General features: G+C 41.8%; 1 protein-coding gene across 1 annotated transcript; it reads right to left on the bottom strand.

Annotated features, from left to right (window-relative positions):
- Positions 1-662: 662 nt before the first annotated feature.
- On the bottom strand, positions 663-22,924 carry twsg1a (twisted gastrulation BMP signaling modulator 1a). The gene is made up of 5 exons (XM_049598111.1): positions 22,475-22,924; positions 21,479-21,637; positions 10,166-10,265; positions 2,518-2,778; positions 663-1,137 (listed from the first exon to the last, which is right to left on the bottom strand). Exons 2-5 carry the CDS (start codon positions 21,602-21,604, stop codon positions 956-958), a joined length of 669 nt encoding a protein of 222 aa, XP_049454068.1. The 5' UTR covers positions 21,605-21,637; positions 22,475-22,924; the 3' UTR covers positions 663-955.
- Between the last annotated feature and the right edge of the window lie 1,644 nt (positions 22,925-24,568).

The raw sequence follows: 24,568 nt of genomic DNA, 5'->3' as shown, positions 1-24,568 counted from the left end.
AACAATGTTTTGAAAAGCAACTATCATCTAAATTTGGTGAAACCACTTGCTATTCTGGATCATGTGTACTTTCCCAAACGCTGTGGTTGCACTCAGAAGACTGGTGGTCATCCTAACATATGCAACACATTTGTCCTCTGATCTTTGTTGGCACCATCGGCTCCAAACCCACAGCTGCAGCGGCGAAATGAGGTCGTGATTCAATATCATAAAAAAAAAGACAAACAAGGTCTCATTGTGCGTCCGGTACATTAGTCTGTGCAAACTGCTGTCGCATGCCAATTGGGAACAGAATCAGTGATAGGGCACCCTGCTGCCTTTTGAAAATGCACTGGCATTACAAAGAGCATTTGTGTGTGGCGGTGAGAGATTGGCATCGGTAAACGTTCCCTTTCCCCTCCGCTTGCATGAGATGGTCACTGAGCACTGGAACACCTGTGGACCAGAATGGTATAATAACAACTTTGTTTCCCCAGGAAATGATGTGTTTCCTGACTCGGGCAACACTAGGCTAAGATTAGAGCAGGAGACATGCAATTGGGAGGAAAAACATTTACTATTCCACTCGTGCTGAGCACATTTTAACACATCTTTTTAAGAAAATATAAGAAAAGAAGAAAAGATATTTTAGGGATCAGACACCCTTCTGTGAGACAAACCAGTCCATGTCACCAAACTTTTCTTTATTTGGCATGAGACTGGGATTTAGCAGACCATAATTGTAAAAATACATTATTCATATACACCTCTAGTAAAAAACACTATTGAAAACATATCTAAAAATATACAGTGAAACATAACAGCAGAATAAAAACAATTTGCAGGGGTAGGAGGAGGGGTGTTGGGGGTATTTTACAAGGTAACTGAGGAATGCTAACACATAACAGTCATAGTTTCCTCTGCCCTCAGTCCTCTGGTATGGCCCAGACATTTGGTACCAACATGTGCCCGCACTTCAGAAGAGACAGTTCATGCACTTTACAGCCTTGCTGCCGTAGTCCACACACTCGGGTCCGATACACTGGCAGCAGGCGTTGTGAAACCAGCGGTACTTCGATCCTCCCATTGACTCACAGTATAGTTTACACTGCCGGATAGACACACAGTCGTCAAAGTAGACCACCGTGCACATGTTTTCTGAAATAAAAAAAGGACAGAAAACAAAAAACAAACAAAAAAAAGAAAAACGTGAGTCACAAATCCAGTAAAACACGGTTTAAAAAAAACAAGCAGCGTTTTAAAGTAATTACCTTTAACCCTCAATGTTCCTACTTTTACTTCGGGGAGGAAATTAATTTGCTGCTAAGTATGACCATATGTGTTGGTGAGCTTAATGAGTTAACTGCTCAGCGCTGTGGGAACACTCCTATTATGAGTGTGTCTTTATAGCAAATAGTGCTGGCTTAGAGGTAGACGGCCAAAACAGCCGCAAACGAAAATAAAAAAAATGGCAGCTGAGCAAGACTTTCAACCAAGTTACAATTCCCTAAACTGGAGGTCTTTTGGCAGCATGTCCCCCTGACATGATGAAAATCTGACCCAACCCCAACTGGTCTTAGTTCAACTCTTTGTAGTCGACTTCGGCTCTGGGCCGGGCCTGATTTTATTACCTTGGGTCTCAGTGAGTGTCCATAAATGTAAATGAAAAATCTGACTGGACTTGACAGGACCAGAAACTATGGAACAAAGCAAAATGTGCTTTTTCTCATGCAGTGTAACTTATGCAGAAATGTTATCAGTGATGTGGATGTGACGCAGGCTCCCAGCAGGAGCTTAAAAACCAGTGTGAGGCTGCACGGCATCACACAGCAAGTGACTAACCACTGTTTTTTGATTCAGGTCCATCAGAGGAGCTGGACAGCTCGCCAACAGGGCTGCAACTAGCTATTACTGTTGATCATTGTTGTTTTATGGTTAAATTATCTGTTGGGTATTCAGAATTGTTTGTTTTTAAAAGTGGCCATCACAATTTCCCAGAGCCAAAGTGTCCAATAATATAAAACTAAAAAATCCTTCATTTACAGTGATATAAGAACAGAAAAGCAGCAAATTCTCACATTTGAGAAGCTGGAAAAAGCAAATGTCTTGCTTGAAAAATAACAAATGATTAACTGATTTTCTTCTTTCAGCTAGATTAATTGATCAATCAACTTCTTGATTCTTCTTGATCATTCTAATTATGAGTTAATATGTAAGAGAAGGGTGGGGGACAGGGAACAGGTTAGGGAAGATAAGGGACACTAAAGGGGGAGTAAAGGAAGGGAATTCCTGTTTCTTGACTTTGCAAACAGTTACGGCCCTATACTTAGTTTAACTTTGTGTCCTCTTTTAGTTGGTATTAGCACATTTATTTTATTTTTGTATTCAATGATAATTTCCATCATTTTGAAAATGATGTTTGGTCTAATATTACTCTGAGATACTGGATCCCAAACTTCCTATGAAGAGGGACTTTCAGTATATGGATTAAAATGGATTTCTGTGTGCTAAAATAATCCCTAAAAGCTCAAGCATTACCTTGAGTGTCGTAGCTGGCGTGGATGCTGTTGCCAGGCACGGAGACGTTCTGATGCTGGGTGTCAAGCGATTCCAGGAAGGACACCAAGTTCTCATGATGGGAAAGCTCCTCGGCAACGGGGAAGGACACCACCATCATGTTGATTGGCGCGTCGCCTTCCGTTAGGGCGCGGAACAGGGAGGGAATTGGGCGGTGCAGCTCCTCCACGGTGCTTTTCGACGTGGCCGGAGTGTCGCTGTAGTTCTTGGGGTTACACATCCCTGACATGAAAAGATGGATGAAGAGATTAAAAGATCAGTTCATGAAAATCCCAAAACTGCTTGTCTATATTCAGCCCTGCAGATAGTTTAAATTTTATTTGTGCAGGTTTTAAGATGACATTGTTTTACCAGAGATAATGTCCCTGTTGTACTGGATAATCCAGACCTCACTGTCAACATGTTTCATCACTCATTACCAAAGAAATAGACATTTACTATTAGGGTGAGAGGTTATCCTCAGGTCTGAAAAGTGAAGCCAACGTCAGGGCATTCTCGGAACCCATCTGCCGCATTTGGCGTCTGACTTTCGGCAGACGGCGATACAGCCTCTGGGGGCCAACCCCCGATTTTTTGGCATTCCGGTTTGATTTGGGCAGAGGAGACGAATTTCCGTTTCCGACTTCCGTTTATATATGAGTAAATATGCTGAACCATTGCGATGGATTTAGAGTTTGCAGTGACTCCAATTATGTTCCGCCTCGTTAGTTCACAGCACGGACCGTTTAACCTGGCAACAACTGCAGCCGGCTCGAACGTGATTGGTCAACATCACGCGGACTACAAACAGCCTACAACCGGAAACCCGGGCTCTTCCACTCTTCTTCCGGAGGCAAGATCTCCGGGGTTTGCCTACAGACTCTACATTCACTGAATGTACAGTCTGTATATAGAGACTAACGTCAAAGTGACTTAAACCTGCATTATTGTTAATGGCCAGCAGGGGGGGACTCCACTGGTTGTAAAAAAAAAAAAAAAAATCTGAATGCATAGTAGTGTGTGAGAAAATGACTGTACTTCTCACTGGATTTAATATCTCAGTAAACATTTTTCTAATGAGTTTATGATTTTAATCACTAGTTTCAAGTCTTTTTCAACACAGCATGGTGTTCATTTAGTAAATTATGGTCCCGTTTAGAGCAAAATAGACGACAAAGCAGGGTATGTTTTAAGTTAATAAATTGCTCCAACAGTGACCTGTCTATCAGGATAGAGGTCTATATGCATACCCTCCCCAGCTCCACCCTCTCACTTAAATATGGTCACCTCTGGCTCTGGAGAAAAAAAAAAAAAAAAAAAAAGGTGTTGGCCAAAATGCTAAATTTGAGGCATGAAAATGAGAGCCCACAAACCAACGGGTGATGTCACCGTGGTTACTTCCACTTCTTTTATACAGTCTACGGATCAGGGTCATAGCCAGAGTTTAAGAAATACTGAAGTCATGAATTTCCCCACAGCAGAAACACAACCACATAAGGCATATTTTTATAGCCATCAAACTTAAATTTTATGAATATTGAAAAGAAGATCTTATTTATTCATGTAACTGTTCAGTTGTATTTACCATCACTATATCTCCACACGCCTACATTAAGGTCTAAATGTTGTTTTGAAAGCCTTCTCTGCCTCCATACTGCCATGGATGTAATTCTGGTGAAGAATATTGAATTTTATTTTAAATAATTTTTGCCAAAATAACAGTCAAATGAGCCTTTCAAGGTGTAGTGTGTATGACTTTGGGTGCTTTCACACCTGCCCTGTTTGGTTCAGTTCAATCAAACTCATGTTAGTTTGCCCCCTAAGTGCGGTTCATTTGGGCAGGTGTGAACACAGCAATCACACTCGGGTGCGCACCGACACAAGCGGACCGACACCCTCGTGGAGGTGGTTTCTGTCTGGTGACAAATGAACTCTGGTGCAGTTCGTTTGTGGTGAGAACATGTTCCGACCTTGATCTGAACCAACTTTAGTTGCATTACACATTGCTTGGGTTAAACATGAGCATGTTACAGTCCTGGAGGATTATTAATGTGCACCTCCTCCTGTACTGCCTTAATATCTACATTCAGCACATCCAATGCATCAAAACATTAAAGCTGCGCCTCATTTTCAAACTGTATGGTTTGACTAAAATGAACAATGACAGCAATATAGTCCATGATGACCAGCGCTAAATCAACCTGCGTAGTTGTCCCTCCATTGTGACATTAGAAAGTGTCACATTTATCTTTCAAGTGTACTCTTCTTCAACGTTTGGTTTACTTCCTGGACTTTTACCGCATAGAAATTCTGACCAATCAAGAGCAGCTTTCTCCCGCAGATATTTCATCTGGTCAGCTTGTAAATGCTGCCGTGAGAACATGAACCAACTCTAGGTAATTAGGCAACTTTGTAACATAAGTAGTCCCTGATTCGGACCAAAGCAAGACAACTCTAGGTCTGGAAGCAGAGTAGATATAAAAGGCTCATTCTGAGGTGACGAATACACAAGTCTTATTTTCTGGCAGTTGTAAACTAATGAAAACATAGTTCTGAATATTATAATCCATTTCTGCCAATGTATCCTACTACATCCTGAACCTTCATAAACACAGTGTGTAATATATAAGTCATTATTGAACATTAACTTTTCTTTGTGTCATTAAACCCAACAAATTCACAGATATGGCACTGACATGACCTCTGTGTCCTCACCTCAGAGCTAGCTGCAGTCCTGACTGAGGTTGAGGCAGAAATCTCAGAAATGGATATCTTAAAATGTGGGTGAATAAATCCCAAACTATCCGCACATCTAGACTCCACTAAAGGTTATGTTTTTCTTTTTGTAACTTGGGTAAACTGACCCTTTCAGCACATTGGCAAGGGTTAATAGTTAAAATGGTTTCACACATGATTTAGGCTCACAGGGGCAGTTCTGTAAAACCACAAAACTGTCAAGAGTATCTTGTCGCAATTAAGATCCTTTTAACACTTCATTTAATTTCCAAATACAGTAGTAATCGCTTGACAAAGTCCCCACATCCTCCGATAGGATCTTCCTAACCCCTCAAATGAGTCAAAGTGAATTACAGCTAATGGGTAAATCATTTAATGGGGAACGGAGTTTGACAGAGGAATTAGATTACAAACCAATGCTAAAAGCAGAGCCAGAACAGCTGTTTTAGATAAAGAGTACACATGGGTCCTCCCTCCTCCTCCTCCTCCTCCTTCTCCTCCTCCTCCCCCCTTCTCTAAAACACAAACTGTCCTCTCCCCACCACTCCTCTACAGGGCTGCTCTAACCACTCGCAGATACACACTTCAAAGTGGCCAGCATTTGGCGCAGATAACATGTTTAGAGTGGAAACTTACTTAAAGTGGCTATAAGGCTAACTCTGTAAGAAAAAATAAAAACGCATAAATAAGAAATATATTCCAGCCTAAAGCTACAGGCTGTCCTCGGTGTACTGTAAAATACTGTTGAGAGAACAACTCCACCTCTGTAACATCTGTGCAGCAGCAGCAAGTTCAGCGCTCTGTGTCAGATTCTTGTATTTGTGTTCCACGTGAAAGAGTTTTAATAAAGCCTCCTTGTCAGCACGTACAGTAATATCTGTCCGTCAAAGCTGATCTGAGAGCCTATTGGTTTACAGGGGTGGGTTACCAGGGGTGGCACAGCCCCCGTACTGGTGCCGCTCCCTACCAGAGTCAGAGGATGATAGGTAGTTAGCTTGTTAAGGCTCAGACACACTAAAGTGAAATCAAAGAACTAGTGGTGATGAAGGCTGCCTCATGTCACCTGTGTCCCAGCTGAAAAGTTGCACATGAACACACCTTAAAGACTACAACCAACAGCCAACAAGCACGGACGTTCTGTGCCTGCATGAGAGGAGATAACTCTCCATACCAGCAGGCAGCGATAGTCTGTATTCTTCTTTAAAAAGGGGAAACTGGAAGACTGACAGGATGAACGCAAGACGCTAATTAGCCTGTTAGCACATTGACAATACAACCCCATGTTGAAAGAACAAACGAAAACACAAACACAAACACTTTAGCCATGTCTGCTAAAGAGCTCAATGGCTAAAAAAACAATCTCACCTAACACTTTGTTTTGATCTTGACTCCAGCCGTTGTTTACTTTCCTCACTTCTGTTTCATTTTTTTGAGCTGAACTGCCAGTGATTTCGCTCACCTATGGGCTCCGCCTACTCTGACCCCGATTCAACATGCTGAATGATTATGTGTGTTTTGAGTGTTTTGAAACAACTAAACGTTACAGCACTTCTCAGAAACCCCACCACCAACTAGTGGTTAGGTGGTGTAATTGCAGAGTGACACAGACACACCACCGCACAAGTATAAATGCTTAAAACAGCTTAGGCCACATGCATAGGCTATGGCATAGGGTCTGCCGCACAAGTATAAATCCTGCTTTAGCCAAAAAAAACACTGACAAGGGCTGACAGAAGCTAACCAACAGCCCAACACTGACCAATGGCTAACGGTAGGCTTGATGTGTCAGGGCCCTTACTCAGTACGTTTACATGAACGCAGTAGTCGAGCTAAGCTCATAGCTTGGCTAATCAGTCAAGTCAGACTTCTCTTCTTGTCTGCGTAAACATGCAGAAGAGAAAATCGAATTTCTGACCGAGTACGTCTGACTCTGCCTCGATAGACGGCGCTTTGTCCTTTTTAATATAGTGTTGGGAATAGAATGATTTTATGTGTTTTACTATCAGTTGTGTTTCACTATATAAGTTTTAGATATGTGAACAATGAGAATACTGAGATGATTTCAGCTGATCTGAATGTGTTTGCTTTGCAGAAGTGGAGAAGTGCAGGAGAGGAAGAGACATGAAGTCTGAGGAGCACATACCACAATGCTTAGATAATTAGTTTCATATACGTATGGTAAAAAGAATAGAAAGTGATGTACAGATAGTAAGGTACAGCACGTGTAGGGAGTTGTGTTGTTCTCTTGTCTTTCAAAACAGGAACCACGCCCCCACCGCCAGCAGGAAGGAGTCAGATTAACATGAGGCAGGGGCGTGGTGTGGTGAAGGAGGAAGTGGAACTGCCAATGAGAAGAGGACAACGGCTTGCGTGCACAATGACACTCTGTTACGCTCAAATATACTGGGTCAGGGAAAGGACAGGAGGTCAGACTTCGTGAACTGACACACCTTTGTTGTTCGTCAGGGACGTGAAGTTGAGACCCAGAGCTCTGTAATTTTATTCCTTTACTGCTTAATAAACTACATTAACTGAGACCGAATATCTTCTCCTATTGCTTCATTAAAGAACACGCAGGACTGAGCTCACACATAGCACATTAGAGAGTAGGATGAGACTCTTAGTCCAACAATAGTGTGTATTGAACTAGCTCCGTTTGACCCGAAGAGGAAGCCAACGACGAATGAAGATGCCGGAGCAAGAATGTAGTTTCCTCGTCCATCCAGAAGTGCGTCTTCTGCTTCTTGGTTGCCATGGTGTTTGTTTGTTTGTTTTTCCGAGAGTTAATGCACTGCTATATACTGAACTGCTGCTACGTCATCTCCTTCTTCGTCCAGGTGAAAGCCCGCGATAGGAAAAGTAACACATGTGCAGAACGCTGAGTCCGACTCCAGTCAGACTAAGTGGATACATACAGCAATAGTTTGATTTTCAAAAGAATTATCTAGGTGTGTTAGTCGAGGTACGGACAGTCCAATTTTAGTCGGACTAAGCTGCTTACATGCATTTAAAAGTCAGGTTTCAGTCGCCAATAATTAGATTTTCTCAAGCTGCATGTTAACACTCTGACTATCATGGATGGATTACTGAATTGGACTACCCAGTTTAGGACCAATGGCACCCTGGACAAGACCTTCGTGTTGAAAAATCAAAGAGACAGAGACAAAGAGACTCAAAACAACCACAGAAAGAAGCAAAGCGACTATGACAGAGATGCGAAAATGACCAGAACGACACACAATATGACTTCATAGACATGCAAAACATAAATATCACCATGTGAAACATAAACAGAAGCAACAAAAGATGCAGAACAACCACAGGGATATAGCATGACACACAGAGCAAAACACCATGCAAAATGAGAGGTAGAGTGACTACAAAGAGACATGAAACAACTACAAAGTGCTGTTATATGACATGCAAAGACACAACATACAACATGACATGAGAAATGGGACGTTAAGCATCTGAAAACAGCTGCAAAACGTTCTCTGCTCTCACTTGAAACAGCCCTCAGAAAGACCAGGACCTAAGAGAATTGGTCCCTGCCTGATTTTAAAGCCCTCACTGGTACACTGGTAAATGAATCGGCCAGTTCTTGTCACTGAGAATTGTGATATGATGACACGTTAATGTATATCGTCTATGTTGTTCCTGTAGTTAATGTTGTTTGGGACTAGTTGTGTCTTGGCTATGTCTCCCTTGTAAAAGGGATTGTTGATCATAACAGGACCGACCAGCTTAGACATAAAAAAGAAAAACACGCAGTGACCACAAAAAGAGACAAACACTTAAAACAACTCAGCGTGGGTGACCTGCTTCTGTGTAGCAGGGGTGGGGTGCTTTTACATGTCTATGTCCAGAGGCCTATTGTCTCATCATCAAAGAACCAAGTCCTTAAATTTGAGACTTAACCCATAGTTTTACTCATTTTACAACTGTGCCCTCATTCTTCCAGTCCGTGCCCCCCAGTTTAAAGTTTTAACGCCGTCCCTGCTGCTTTGAGGTGGGTTACAGATGAAGAGACGAGTCAACAAGCCGAATGTTTTCTTGTTTCACAAATCCGGTTGTTTTGGATCTTGCTGGGATTTACACCCCCACAGCACCTCACCGGGAGGCTGAAAGTCAAAGTTCATTTGAGCGGCTCGACCTCCTCGTCCGCTCTCTCCTCCGCCCTCTTCCTCCTTTGATCTCCTGGAGGACGTCGACACTTCCTGTCCACATGTGTAGGTGCTACTCGGTAGTGACAATACTCCTTTCATATTCCGCGATCTGATGAACAGTGGTCCTTCTCGGTTCTGCTTTGCATTAGCAAAGCGTTGTCACTTTTCAGAGGCACCTTGGATATCTGGCTCCACTCACCTCACACTCATCTTGTATCGGAGCAGCAACACTCTGAACAAACTGGGTCCTTTTTAAACCAGCGTGTGTTTCTCAGCTGTCGAGTGCATTACAGCCACAGTCTGATTTTACTGGAGAAAGTGCTCTGCAGCAGGGTGACGAGGAGATTAACAAGACTGAGGTGTCCCATGTATGGAAGGAGATTAGTGCCAAAATCATTTTCAATATGTTGCAGCCATGGCAGGATATATTATAGAGCTCACTGCCTGCTGTATTATCACCTCCTATTATTTGTATGTTTCAATTTAATTTCTGTGGTTTTGTGATTTAAATTGTACCTCATATTTAAATGCATCTTTACAGTCCAAAACAAACCTGACAAACATTGCAAACGCACTCTTTGCTGGCACTGATCTCTTTTTCAGATGTTAAGCTCAGCAGTCATCACAGAGCGTGGGCTAAACAACAGTAAAGTCCAAAATGATACGCTGACTTGACTTTGCTGTCAGCTTTAAAATATGCTGCTAATAAATGGAGACGCTGCACTCACCCACGCAGTCACAGCACTCTTCCCAAAGGTTCCCCAGACACAGCATGCACTCTTTACAGCACGAACAGTTCCCATCAGATGGACGACACTGGCACAGCTCCTGCAGGACACATACACGCACACACGCACACACATCAAAAACATGCCAAACAGAAACATATAAAGCAGAACCAAAGATCATCATCACAGATCCTAAACGCTTCTGTTGACAAAATATGGCAGATAAAACTGTTGTGGCCTCATGATGAGACTGACTTGACTCACTTCATCACTTCTTTGAACTGCTGATTAAAAACAGAGATTTGGGCACCAAAGTAAAAGTCTGGAAACAGGGTGATAATATGGGGGCGATGTGCAGATCTGAGACATGATGCACAGCAACATGACACTTTCTTGGTACATTTTAGCCTATTTAAACTCTAAATTAGGATTATTATGGTTATTATCCTCTGTGTTTTGTTGACACTGGTTTTACCTCCTCGCTGTTTGGGCTTCCACAGATCATACTGCAGTACTAAACGTGTAAAGATCATCATAGTAATTGAAAAATGAACATTTTTTTTCTTTTAAATGTTCTCTGAGACCCCAAACAGTAGTGATGTACCATTTTTTGTAGCACACTGAAACATCATCAGTTAAAAATCATGTTAATCGTGCTATCTAAACAAATCAGGAAAAGTCATTAAGTATTAATGTGATAAGACAATGTTTAGTTTGATTTTTAGCTGTTAGCAATAGGGTAGGGCTGCAACGGTATGAGATTTTCGCGCTACGATAACCACTTAAAAAAAATATTGCAGTATCACAGTATTGCAGAATTGATGTTATTATCAATCAAAATGACCCTTAAAAAAAATTAAAATGGAAGTGTTGAGCAAACATTTTGTTACCATAACTGAAACTTGAAACTCTTTTGCTATTGGAAGTATGTGTAAAAAGTCTCCCCTTTGAAAATAACTCAGATTAAGGGAAGATTCTCTGTCCAGCTGCATTTTTTCCCCTATTATTGTAGGAAAGCAAATGTACATGGTATGGCAACCCTCAACTTTTATATCACAATATACCTTATAACTGGTATATTGCTGCAACCCTACAATAAGGTGAATACACACACCTTAATTCTGCAGAGAGCACCTGAATCAAACAGCAAAAACATGCATCCTCCACATATTAAAATCCAAACAGTGATAAAGCATGAATTGATTTCTAATTTTTTACATTCTGAGTTTTTTATTGAGCCTTTTAGAGGGCTAATCTGTTTTATATGTGTTTCAAATGCTTCACTGATCTAACTTTGGTCAAATCTGTGGTGAAACAAATTGTTCCCTTCGTGCTAATCTGTGTAATTTTAAGAAAACTGGAAAATCGCAGATAATAATTAAATGAGGAATAACTGTGTGCAGTTAGAAACCACACAGCAGACAGACCACAACATGTACACATACAAACAGGCGACATATCATTAAAACATCAACACAAAGAGAAACAGCAGGTTTGCTTCATGTGCAGTAATTATCACTGCACGAGGAATCTGTGGTATCTATCGAAGTACGTAACAGTGTGATAACTCGGAGGAAAAAAAATAAACCTCGCCTGTATTTCCATTCATGAGCGGAGCAGGTTCTGACACGTCAAAGTTCACAGTGCAAATCATTTTCTTGAATGGTTTTACACTGTAGCTGAAGCTCAGCGTCTGACAGCAGTGGACAAGTACAAATTTAAGGTACTTTACTTTACTTTCACTCCACAACATTTCATAGGGAAATATTTTACTTTCCCTTCAGCTTTATTTCAGAGTTACTTTTCAGAACAAGATTTCACATATTGAGTACTTTTACTTTTGATACTTAGAGTACAATTTGCTGCTAATAATTGTATGTGTTTTTACTTAAGTGTGATTATGAATATTGGACTCTGAGGTACAGCTATGAGTTTTTATCTCAGAGCAGTCTTTAAGTCTTTTAGGGCAAGTTTAACACAAGTCATTGTAAGTCAAGATGCAAGTGTTTCAAGACTGAATGCCAACAACTGAAACAAAAATGTTCCTTTAAAACTATACTTAGTGTTTTCCATAGCTGACAACAATCCCTCTAAATGTAGAGGCCTAATGAGGATATATTCAGGATGTGTGGTGATATTAGCATCACCACACGACACTGTTTTGTTTGTATTTTATTGCATCTGGATTTTACCAAATCAAAACCAGGTTAAGTCTTGAGAAGTTTCAAAGGAAGTTAAGTGGTCATCTCCAAATCAAGCCTCCAGTCCAGTGTTTGAGACTTACATGACAGTACTGGTTTACTACACCTTGGGTCTAACTCTTAGTTTCAGCCATCATGTTAAGTAACGACATCGTTCCGATCAGTTAATTGCTGTGATCTTGTGAATGTAGCAACACGTGACTTCACTGTGAAAAGTGAATCTGTGAAGAATTGTAAAAAAACCCCTGCTCATTATGAATTCCATCACAGTTTATAGAACAAATTCCTGGTTCAACTTTGACCCACAGGACTTACCGTAGTTTTGCATGCAGATTTTGTGCACAAAAGGAGACCATTAGCAGCATTCTAGGTACACTCACGTACAGTTTTACGTCAGAATAAAGTGGGTCAGATGATCTGGCCTAACCGACTGATCGTCTTACTGCTGTTTGTTGTAGCGCTGTAGTAGTGTAACCAGAGCTTACTGAATATATTGTATTATAGCTGGAGGCAATGAACTACAAAAGTAAGACAGTAGTTCAATGTGTAGGGTTTATGGGGACATATTGAAAGAAATGGAATATAATATAATACATTTATTTTCTTTAGTGTATAATCACCAGACTCATTGTGCTTATGTTACCTTAGAAAGCAATTTATATCTAGGCATAGCATAGGGAGCAGGTTCTCATCCATCAAGATCGCCATGTTCACTGCCATGTTTCTACAGTAGCCCAGAACAGACAACCCAAACACTGGCTCTAACAAGGGACATCCTCAATTTTGCGTTGGCCACCGTATTAGCAGCTTCTTCCCATTGAGAGAGTTGGAAAAACACTGATTTGTAACATGAAGAGAAGTGCTTTTATTGGTTTAAATCACCAGCTTTGCTTGTTTTGGAGAGGAAGCAACCTCCGCAGATAATTTAAATTGCAGTAAAAACCTCCTCAGCATTGAGCACTGAAAGAATTCTATCCAGGAGTTTCAGCTGGTTGCAATCTACAAACCTCACTGCGAAGCACCTTACACTGCCTCTTCAAGGCAGGAATTTTGTGCCATTTGTTGCCTTGTTGTGCTGTGTATGAGGTACAATTGCAGAACTGGGAGACAGAGTTGTCTCACCTCTAAACCAGCAATGGAGGTAGTAACAGCGCCAAAATTATGTCTGTATAAACAACAAGTGGCAGGATGGGACCATGGGTGGCACTGGTGCGACAATTTGACAGTGTTATGAATGTAACCCTCCGTGAGAGATTTCAAAAGTAGTCTGTAGCAGTTAGCAGCTAACTCAAAAAAGAACTGCAGCTGAAAATGCCTGGAAATTGGGAAAACAATGAGGTCCAGGTCCTTACCCTCCAAGCAGATGACAAGATCAGCCGCCATAAAACGGGGACAGTGAGTGATTGTTATTGACATGTTAATGCCATTGTTATTGTTTATAAAGCGCTGCTGACATGTATAAGTCAGAAAGAGGCTGACACCGCTGTGTTCATGTTTTACCCGCATGCTGTCTAAAAATCACATATTGGGGCAGAATGATGCTGCTGTAGTTTGGTTTCTGTGTGCGAACACAAAGAAGGCATAAAACAGGGACTTCGTAGTGGCCCTATAGTCTGATCTCTGAGTAAAAATGGATCTAGATGCCACTAAATGACCCTGAATCTTACACACTGTTCCTTTAAATCAGGAATGCACTGACTGAACCAATACTGCCTGTATTAAACAGATCAGGTATCAGCAATGGCCGCTGACCAAAAGTGATCCAAATTAAACACACTTTCTTTTGTCAATGTCGAAGCACTGTTTCTGATATGAAAAAGATTCATGCTGCCTAAAAGATTTCAATGAGTTCCATGCAGTACAACAAAGAGAGCTGATATGAGATCAGTTCTTGGTATCAACAAATGCCCTGAGTTTGGGTATCAGAAAATCCCTGCTCTACGTCCTGTACATGTTCAACTCAGGTCTCAGAACTACAGCCCAAACATATCCAGTATAAAATGTAACCTGTCAGCAACACTGTGTAATAGAAATAAAAACACAAAGCAACTAAAACAAGAATAAAAGCTTGTAACTTCCACTAACAGCAGGTTTACAGCGTGCTTTGCTATAAAACAGAAGACAATAACTAGAGTCGTTTTTTATACTGAAATACCTGTGATAATTCTCAGTTTTCAAATATAGTTCTGGTTCACTGGGTTCATTTTTGTTAACATACGCAGGCTTGTCAACACGGGGGAAAAAGCTCTTGCAGAGAACTTCTCGTGTTGCCTTTTATAGCAGGACGGTAATATTGTTACAAGAGCTTCTGCAAACATCCCCAAAACATGCAACCTCTGCTGATCCCATAACTCTTCTACTAACACTTAAATAGCTTCATTCCTCAACCCCAGCTCGTCTCGGGGGACGGGGAGACAGTGGAGGAAACAAAACTCAAAATGTGTAGGTGGGGTTGAAAAGTGGGTGAGTTCCTCTTTCTCCCCCCTCGGCTCTCTCCTGATACAGAACAGGGAGCACATTCCTCCAAGTCAAGGTCACCACGATGTGGGGGGGGGGGCAGGGAGAGGGAGAAGAAAACACCTGGAGAACAGAACATGGCTGCTCCCCCCACACCAACACACTTTCCCCCTTCTTCCCTCCCTTTCTCCCTTGTTTTTTTTTTCTCCGTTCAGCCGTCATGTTCCCTCTCTCTTTCTCCCCTTTTTCTTTTTTCCGTTTCTCTCCTCCTTTATATCTGTGCAGAAGCCATCTCCTACACGAAAGCAGTCTCGGCGGTGATAAAAGATTCTCCAGTGACTCACCAAGTGAGGGATTGCAAAACCACACACAGTTCACTTAATCACCAGCCTCTCAGTCCCCAAACCTCTGATCAAGATCTGATCCCATGAGTAATTATGACTCTCAAAGGTGGAATTAGAAAAAAAAACCTAAACAGCTGCCCCAGGAGGGAAAACATGCAGCTCATATTTCACAAATCACAAAACTTTTCTCAAACCATTTCATGGAAATAAAAGAGGCTTCAACAGACACTGAGCCAAGAGTTGTTTAGCTTAGCTTAGCTTAGCTTAGCTTAGCACAAAGACTAGAAGCAGGGACAAACAGCAAACTTGGCTCAGTCCAAACCATGGGTGAATAATAATAACTAGATACCTGACCCCACAATGGCACCTTTTCAGTCCAATGAGAATTGTTGGCCTGGCACACACACCAACAAAGAAATTTTTACAATTTTACTTTACAACCTCCACCGATCAAAAATTCATAATAAAGAGAGTCATAATTCACCTTGTTCACAGTTCGAGGCATCCTGTCAATGTCTCTTTCACAATAATCTATGAAGAAAATGCTTTTTGGGTCGCAAGGGACATTTTCACAGCAAGACTGCAAGCAGCCACTAGGAAAAATTGATAGCAAGGCTGAGGGGCGTTTCTGTGAGCCTACTTCTGGATATGACACCGACACTCAGTCTTGCAAAAGGGGGTGATTAAATACATGTGAAGTTAATACCATCACTGTTTAATGATTGGTACTCGTGCTTGTGACTGCTGTGATGGAGCAGATGTTAAGCTTGAGCTTTTGCGATGGGCTTTAAATTTACCAAAATGAGACAGTTTTTATGCGGTTTTTGCAAGCGGATGATAGGATTGGCAAATTTCAGTCATCAGAGTCAATGGATGAAACATTGCCAGCACACACAGATCATATAAACTAACACTGATAAGTTAATTAACTTATGATATTAAAATGCCCTGAAAAGAGCTGTTATTGGAGTAGGCAGTTAGGTAAGTGACTACGATGGTTAATATTAATATTACAATATTAAATTATGTGTAATATAACGATAAAATAAAAAGTGACCAGTAAACGCAGCACAAAACCAAAAATCTAAATATCTTGTCAAGTGTTCTGTTTTGGTTTTCATTATAGCACATCCATACCATCATTAAAAGATGGACGACATAACAGCTCCACAAAAGTGAAGCCAAAACATCGCAATTGCCCCCTGGTGGCTGGGTGCAGCATAGGTCATAAACCCTGCCTGTCCAATGGGACACAGGCCAAACTAATACGCATCACATAAATGTTTCCAAAAAATGGTTTCTGTCATTTTAGGTAGTTGTTATCAGGCTGATGTTTGTTCAAGTGGTTTGTGCTGATACATTTGGTTTTGATTAGTTATTTGATGCTTTGAAAAGAAGATCTGACATCATGGTCAGACGGGTGTTTGAGCAGGAACTCGACACCGTAGTGATCGATATTGTGCAGACTCTGGCTCCAAACAATGTCCCCAGTGCAAGATGGCAGCAGACTATCTGGGATATTTTGGCTTCATCAATGTACAGTGGGGCTGAGTGGAGATGTGTCTTCCATCTTTATATCCTCCAGTGAGCTGAACTTTTGTTTCTTTACATTTTTAATTTCTCCTAGCTATTTGGGATCAGTAGGATCCTGTAAGCATAAAACACTTGACACTGACAACAATAATTAAGCCCTAATGTCCTCAAATGAGACGACAATAAAGTCCCAACGTCCTCAAACGAGTACTTCCTTATCAACATCTTATCTTGTTTCTGTTGCTAAAATTGGTCAAATTTGTTGCCGTATCAAACAACAAATGTTATTAATCAAAAACAAACAGGTTTCAATCATCAAAATGTGATCAGGTTTTAATACCTTGTCCACTTTTGTTTTGGGGTCGGCCTCAGACTGACTTGGCAGAGATGGCTGCCATCTTGTTTTTACATGGATTAGTGTATTGTGCTCTTACTACCACTAGATGGCACAAAAAAGTGTCCATGAACGAGGACTACAGGACTAAGTGAAGCAGAATGAAGTATAAGGTCCAGTAAACCCGGCATGTGATGTCCACCTATGAGGACACAGGGTCTCAGGGAGGATATACAGTCTATGATCCGTAAAGTTCTGGCTGTAGTCGTCGAGTTACCCGCTGGAGGGCAGGCGGCTCGCCTCTGGCGCGTCTAAACTGACAATGGAAACAAAAATCAACACAGCATGACTTTACTCGGTGCTGGAAAGGTACCAGTTCCTAAGAGGCACACGAACACATGTAGCAACTACACATGTAGTTTGTAATGTTCTACAAACCCCCATGGCTTAAAATAATACAATACCTTGAGTGATAACTGATCTTATTTTAAGCCAGTGATATCGATTTTCTCATCTTACTCTCATCATGAAAGCAAATAAGCACGTCTAGCCCAAATGCCAAACTATTTCTTTACAAAAGAAATAGTGCAAGAGATAAGAGTTCATACAAAGCTTCGGATTTGAGAGTGTTCGTCTATACTTCTTTTAAAGTCATGAAGTCATGAATCTAATCACACATTCGGAAAACTACCACAGCTAAAATAACAGCATAAAACAGGCCAAACTCTGAGTCACAAGATTTTCATCCAAAGACAGTGACATTTACTGAGCAAAGTATGTAAATATTTTCTGACTCCAGCTCCCCAGATGTAAGAATGTGCTGCTTTCTTTGTCTCGTATGATCGTAAATTGAATCTCTTTGGGGTTTGTACTGTTAGTTGGATAAAATAAACAATCTAAACAAATCAGCTTGGGTTGCGGATGTTTGTGATGGGCATTTCTTCACTACTTTCCTACATTTCACTGAATAAACAATCGCAAAACTAAGATTAATCGTAGCTGCAAACCTCACTGAACCTGATGCGGTTATCTCAATGACTTGAATAGCTCCTATTGGGCTCCCCCTGCTCTCAAGCGGAAACTCCTGTAATCAGTGAAAACTCAGCTGCAGCGAGACAAAAGGACTCTGGAGAGAAAGTGAACATGTGCTGCCTCGTCCTGCCGAGCGACCGCTGCTGTGTGCTAACTTTGAAATCTGCTGCCCCACCCTGCTCAACAGCCCGGCCTGGACGGAGTCGGCCTGTGAATCTCTGCACCAAACTGTATATTTCCCTCAGCCAGCCTCCCCCAACACACACACACACACACACACACACACCTCCTCCTGACCTTAGCCTCCCCTCCCTCTTCTCATGTTCTCCCACCCTCAGGGGTTTTGGGGAATTCAGACAAATGACTTGAGATGGCAGCAGAGCGTAAAAGCGAGCGTCGGACAAGCAGATCCCACTAATCACAAGCAACATGGAGCGTCTACAGAGCGGCTGGAGGCAGGAAAAAGTTTCTCCTTCACGGCACACGCACCATCGCTCTCGCCCCTGACAGCTAGCGAGTCAGTGTCGGCGGGGTCGCGGAAGCTACAGAGCTGCAATGATTCATCAGGCGAAATAAGCCACCTGGAAGTAAAGAAGAACACGCAGCAACCACAAATGTTCTGCTGATCTCAGGAGGTTTGGATCATACAGGAGCTGAAGTTACTGGTTTTGGTAGCAATAACTGCGCCAAAAAATGCTGAAAAACAATCTAATCTGCAAATCTCTGGTAAAAGAAATAAGGCCCACAAGAGACTTTGTTTCCTGGGAAGATTTACATTTTTTAAAGTGGACTGGAAAATGTGGTTTTCTCCAATCTTTTAGTTTAAAACTTTAAATTTGCAGAACAGGAAAGAAAAACAGTGGGTGAACAAAAGCATCTGTAGCACCGATTAGACTATTAAGGAAATTAATAATCAATCATTCTAAAAACAGTTTAAAATAATTTATTAAGAAGAAAATTTCAACAGATTCCAGCTGCTTCCACCTTTTCAAATGTGACAATTTGCTGATTTTCTCTGTTTGAAATCACTCTTGGTAATCTTTTTATTTTTCTTTTGTTTGATGAAACCAGCAAGACTTGTCTTCGGGCTCTGGGAAACTTCAACAGGCACTGTTAACTGATTTGTGACATTTTAGTGGACTAAATGATTTCTAAATTGTTTGTACAAATAATGATAATAAGCCAGGTGCATTATGGGTAGTTAAGTCAACTTTTGAGGCACAAATTTATGTTTTTTACTTTGTGACAGAGACTCAAGTCGCCTAAAATAAAAATAAACAGAAAAACAAAATTGCTTTTTAATGTTTTTGAAATTGCATTGTAAATTTATATATTCATAGATTTCTTTTTTTTTTTTTTGCTTCCTGCCTCTACATGTTTGGTTTGTTATTGATGGTTGTTGCTTGATAAGTTATATTCAACTGTATATATTTCAGGTATTCAATTACTGCATGTCCTTACCAGCAGTAACAAAGTTGCAACATCGCATATCACTTTCACCTCGTGAGTCTGTGTGTGTGTGTGTGTGTGTGTGTGTGTGTGTGTGTGTGTGTGTCAGCATGATAAAATAAAATGTGGTCCTGGAAACACCTACTATAGCGGGAACTACCACCGAAGCCGTTATGAGTACTCAGCCAGGTATTTATATGTCTGCGGACAGATTTTGTCACCATGATAGCGTCACTACTGTGCGTGATGCATGCACGAAACTACAAGAGTGTAGCTGGAACAAAATAAAGGCCGATTTCAAGATGGGTGTGGTTTGCGCAACGGTGCATAAATTGGGTGGTAAAAAGTAGAGAAGAGGCCCTTTCTCACTTCCCCACCACTTCACGCCCCTGGCCCAGTCGCAGATCACTGAACTGCAGCTGGAGCGGTGCCATCGCAACATAAAATATAGTAAAGGCTAGGTTCACCTTGACCAAATGGGACATCACCAAGGCTAGATTACCAACCAGCAAAGTAGGATCCAGAACACTAAAGAGCCCTGATTCACTGTGCGCCAATCGTAGTTTAGTAACGTAATTAATTGCACATTTGTTCAGGAATCTCAGCCACTGAACTAAAGCTGGACCCTGCACTATGAGCTAATTTTGTAGTCCTGTGCTTACAGCGTACGTATTCCTACGTAAAGTAATGTTTAGCCGAATCACCACAACAGGAGCCCGACAGCAAAACCCAAAGAGTCCCACAAATCTAGTCGACCTCAACTACCTGTGTTCTCTCACACAGTGACTGAGGTCAAACAGGTGAAATGGCCACTGAGGTTAAATACAGTACTTTGCAGATGCTAATGGGAGAGGCAGGGCCACTAAACACACAGCGGGTCAAACACACACACACTCACGGAGGATGGAGGACAAGCAGCTCAAATCTGACTTGACAGGTGGTGGAAACACAGACTATTCTTCATGTTTTTTCCTTAAAATAACTTCAGATGCGAGGGAAAAAGTGACACGAGGGAAGTGATGCTAGAAAGTAAACAAAACCAAGAGAGGCTGAGGTGACACATGAGCAATTTCACCCATGATCCCTTGCTCTAAAACAGACCTGCAGGATTCACACAGGTAGAGAACAGGTATGCATGCAGCCGGACAGTTAGCTCACATTTCTGCTCCTCTGCTGCTCGCTCTGGGAAAACTTTCCCTCCAGACTTCGCTCAGCTTATCGTAGGAATGTATCTGCATTCTTCACAACAGATTCCATCTTTGTTCTCCGATCCAGATCTCCATCTCGGACGCGGAGAGATTTCAGCCTGACTACAGCTTCGCCTGAGTATTTGTTTGCATGCGAAGACGTGACAACAACTCAGATACATCTCCATGTGTAGTTTCCAGTCTGCCCTGCCAGTTTAATGCTGATTTAAATAGTATTAACACAAGGTCCTGACTGCTCTGAGCTTGAACTCGACTCCAGCTGCAGACACGATTTAATTTGTGTTCCTGTCAACGAGAAGCAACAATCTCTGTTTACACGAAAACAGCTGTAACACCGTAGGATGAAAAGCTTGAACTTGGCTGCACTCAGGGAGAAATTTCCCACTTTGATCTGGAGAACAGCTCATGAGTTAAGCTCAGCACTCATCAGATTAGATTATCTGTCTGCAACCAATACGTAATGCAAGGAAAACACTCTCATTTTAAGACAATTAAAGGAGATTTTTCAAAGATGCAAACCACATTTTCATGCAGTTTCACAGCTGTTCAACCCAGCACACAGAACACCATTCATTATACTCCAAATTTAAAGCACGAGTGATATCTGCTTGTGAAGTGAAGTGAAGTTTGGGTCAATTTCTTGGACTGTGATTTGGAAAATCAGAGCAGCCGTGCTTCAGAAGCGAAGGGAGGAGTCGCTTGTGGTGCAATTGCTGCGTAAATCCAACATTCCGCAAAACCATGACTTCCTTTACCTGGATGAGACACTTGCTGACGTCGCTCGCGCAGAGGGCTTTGTTGCAGCCGGAGGTCAGAGACAATCCCGATAGGAGGAAGAGGAGAGCGGCGGCGGTGGGGAGGATCAGCTGACCAGGCCTCATCCTGACGGCTCACCAGCACGGTACTGGAAACACCTACATCAACACACGGGACACAGGACAGGACCTCAGAGACCAGGACAAATAAACACAACTTCATCACTGACATTCCACAGGAGGAGCAGCAGCAGAGGGTACATGAAAGATACCAGAACATTAAAGGTGGTGCGTTACGGAAACACTAGTTTGAGTTTCTCCAAAACAGATTTTTGGCTTTGCATCCATCAAGTCCTGATGAATTTAGGTAGATTTGAGGCTAAATAACAATATGGAACACTGAGTTTTACCTGCACTCTCTTCATTAGTGTGTCACATGCAGTACAGGATATTTTGTACCCTTATTGGGGGATCTGAAATCTAAATTTAAGTGCTTAAACACACACACACACCGGGGCTGCTGTGCTGCAGCAAAAACTAGATGGAAATGTGTTAAAAATACAAAGTGAAACTCACAGCTTTGTTATGCAGACTCTGACATGTAAACATCACATTTCTAAAAGGCCTGCGTCACATTTCATTCAAAGCCAGAACTCACTCACGTTACTGTGGCATAACAACACACACACACACACACACACACACACAAACACACACTGAGAGACACACACATCTGGCAACATCAGCCTCCTTCACCTACTTTTGAAAATGAACCTAACACTCTGCTTTTACACTTCACCACTCTGCTGCACATTGTTCCACTTCACATAACGGAGAGAAAACATGTGAGGAACATTAGCTCCCTCACTCATGAACGCGTTTCTTCATCTCTCTCTTTTTTTTGGGCTCATCGCTAACACCAAAACTCTGTTTCACTCGCGCGAAACGAGTGCAGAAAACAGCGAAGAAATAAAGAAAGAAGGGTTTCAAACTTACCACAGCGCTGATAACAAGTCAGACAGTTTTCTTTTCAAGAGGGAGAGTGGCTGTTTTCTCTTTGAACTTCTCCAGGATGGTGTTCTGCCGCCGCTCAAGTGTCCACTGTGTCCAGAGGGCGTCAGTCTCTCCGCAGCAGAAAGCGACAGGCAGTCGGGCGCCTTAAAGGCACACACTCCATTTTCTATCCAACGTCTGTGGAGGAGAACACCGGGCCTCAGGTCACACAAACACACCGGAGTGCCTTCACTGAAAACGGACACGAATAATCCGCCTCACCGCACCGTGACCACCACCACGAGACAACACTCACACCCGCGCCACGCTGGAGATGTGCGCGTAAAAGTCTTGTGCGTAAAATCTCCGTTTATCTCCTTTTAATCCAAACTCTGGCCACTGCTCGCCTGCTCAGGTGAGCTCTGTTGTAGCCTCTTTTTACACAAGCAAATCTTTTCTCCCCCCCCAAACCACCCCCACTCCATTAAGCACTCCTTTGTCTGCAGTCTTATCAGCGGCCCTGTGAGTGCGCTCATTAGGTGAGAAAGGCCGATTCGGAAGCTGTGAAGCTGCGCAGACTTCCCACTGAGAGGCCGCCGCACAGACACTCTCCCTCTCTCTGATGGGCCATTTCACCCCACAGATGTTTACACGTGTTTTCCACAGTCGTCATCAAACAACACAACAGGCCTCACACGGCCAGCCTGCAGGGGAGGAAGGTCAGCGAGGAACACACACATTCCAACAGGGCAGGGTCGTTTATATTTGACTACTGAGGCCAGAAATGTCAGATTGCTTAAATAATTTAGAGATTAATTTGAGTCTTAAACATGAAGTTAAGAGGAAGCGCTGCTCAGAGTGGTGGTTGTGGCTTAAAACGAAGTGTTCCGGGTCAAAGTTCAGTGACTCACTGCATAATTATCCTTTGAAAATGCACTCAGACGCCAGTTAATGATGCAGCTACACATGTTTAAAAATGGAGAACTTTCATAAGGTTTGTAATATTTTAGAGAGGTGTTGATTCAACTTCACTGTCAGTATGGAGGTTTGTTCTTATTCTGAGGGTTGTTTCTAATATTGATTGATCAATTTGTTTCTTTGAGTGTCATGCACATTATTGTGCCCAGTTATTATCAGTACCAACATTCAAAGATGGCCACAAATTATTTTCATGAATATATTAACAGACTCATGCCAAGAGAATTTCAACATATACAAACAGATAAATAAATAAGCTTTTCCAAAATTTACAAATCAGTGATATAAGATTGTAATATTACAGAGGATACAGTGTTTTTCGTCTTAATATCCACGCTTTTTTGATGAATCTGGCTAAGACATAAATCTCCAAGTCAACATATCCCACTCAGACATCCAAAATAAGTTGGGGTTCCTCGCCTGAACTTTTTCAAACAAATGCTCTCTCAAAGGGAAACAGAAAATGAAATTCAAGATGACACAAACACATATACGCTGCTCTTCAAGGACACCTTTATACCTGCCTTATTCAATCTCCAGAGGCAAGGTACCAGATCTTAGCTGTGCACACAGCGACCTCTGACCCCTCCTAAAGTCTGAGCTTACCCTAAATCTCTAATATTTACTCTGATGTGAATGTTAGTGAAAACAATCTATGTTTAAGTGCAGACATAATTTTGTGGGAGAGTGAAGTGATAAAAATGCCAAGCACCAAGAGCTACAACATAAACCTATTATACTGAAAAAGCTGTGTTACCTCCTGCATGTGTGGAGTGTTAGTAGTTAGCTCATTGTGTCTCCCTTTACCTCCAGTGGAGGAAGTATTAATAGCTTCCTTTTAAGTAATAATGCAATAATATAGAAACCAGTACAAGTTACTTCACCCATGGAGATTTACATGATGGAGAAGGTCACTTTCTCTGTACACCTGAAGATGGGCATTCTCATACAGCACTGGGAGAAATGGGAGCAATACGTTGAGCATCTGAGACCTGCTTTTAAGATAATAACTTGAAGGAATATCCTGAACTGTTTTATCTACAGTGTTCTCTTATTTGTCCAGATATTGCACAGTAACAAGCATTTTATTTACTGTTTTATTTCATTTTAGTCTTTATC

This window comes from Epinephelus fuscoguttatus, linkage group LG15 (genome assembly GCF_011397635.1).
Source record: "Epinephelus fuscoguttatus linkage group LG15, E.fuscoguttatus.final_Chr_v1".
Classification (NCBI taxonomy): domain Eukaryota; kingdom Metazoa; phylum Chordata; class Actinopteri; order Perciformes; family Serranidae; genus Epinephelus; species Epinephelus fuscoguttatus.
This window is presented reverse-complemented; position numbering and strand designations above follow the sequence as displayed.